Here is a 1,053-nt window from a genome sequence, read left to right as displayed (position 1 = left end):
AGTATATTACCTTGTTCAGCTTTTTCAATCTCTTCAAAATTTTCAATTAGTCCAAAAGGGTCATCTATTACCCAATCTTGAGTGCATACAAGAGCTTCCACCATATATGGTGTCAAGGAGCTCCGATAAGGGTCAATAATCCTTCCTCCTGTACTAAACGCACTCTCAGAAGCAACTGTAGAAACCGGTATGGCTAAAACTTCTCGAGCCATACGTGCAAGAATAGGAAATCGGGTTGAATTTCCCTTCCACCAACCCAAAATATCCAACTCTGCCGACTTGTTTCTAGGCTCACAATCTTCTTTCAGATATCTGTCAAGTTCAGATTTAGCATCTGAATCACGTCCAATTGATTGCAAATAAATATTCAGGATATCATCTTCATCCTCTTCATTGATCATTGCATCTTGCTTTGAGATTCATCTTCTTTGCCTTGGTAGTGATTATAAAGGGAATTCAAGCAAGTAAAAATTTTGACTTGAGTTCTCCTCCCTTTTCAACACCAAATGACTCATCCAAAATCCAATTTACAAAATCCAACTTGTGACATGGATCAAGCACAATTGCAATTAACAACAACATGTTAATGACATTTGGAGTTCCCCAATACTTATCATATTTCCTTTGCATCTTGGACGCCATTAATCTTATGCTCAAATCAGTATTTTCACAATGCAACTTGATTTTTCTTCCGATGCTAAAGACTTCTTTCATATATTTATTACTAGTGACATACAAACTCCCAGAAATGCGCAATGTAGCATCATAGAATATTTTCAAGAATGGTAAAACTGACTCTGCATAAGTCCAATCATCATCTGTAGGCACACCATAAGATTTGCTCATCTCATTAATATATTTATCATCTTGCAACTCAAGCAAATCAAACGCTGCTCAAAGCTTCAATGCTGTCTCCAACATTAAATATGTCGAATTCCACCGAGTTTCGACATCCAAAGAAACAAGCCCTTTATAATTGATGCTCTCCCGCTCAATGCACGCTTTGAAGCTTTCACATCTCATAGGAGATGACTTGACATATTTGACTGCATT

General features: G+C 37.1%; 1 protein-coding gene across 1 annotated transcript in view; it reads right to left on the bottom strand.

Annotated features, from left to right (window-relative positions):
• Positions 1-456: 456 nt before the first annotated feature.
• LOC107479725 (zinc finger BED domain-containing protein RICESLEEPER 2-like) overlaps positions 457-1,053 on the bottom strand; it is a 2,330-nt gene continuing 1,733 nt past the window's right edge. The window contains exon 2 of the mRNA XM_016099833.3: positions 457-890. Coding sequence (XP_015955319.1) covers positions 457-890 — 434 coding nt within the window. The remainder of the gene's footprint in view (positions 891-1,053) is intronic.

The sequence above is a fragment of the Arachis duranensis genome, chromosome 3 (genome assembly GCF_000817695.3).
Source record: "Arachis duranensis cultivar V14167 chromosome 3, aradu.V14167.gnm2.J7QH, whole genome shotgun sequence".
Lineage (NCBI taxonomy): Eukaryota > Viridiplantae > Streptophyta > Magnoliopsida > Fabales > Fabaceae > Arachis > Arachis duranensis.
The sequence above is the reverse complement of the archived record's forward strand: the minus strand, read 5'-3'. Positions and strand labels throughout refer to the sequence as shown.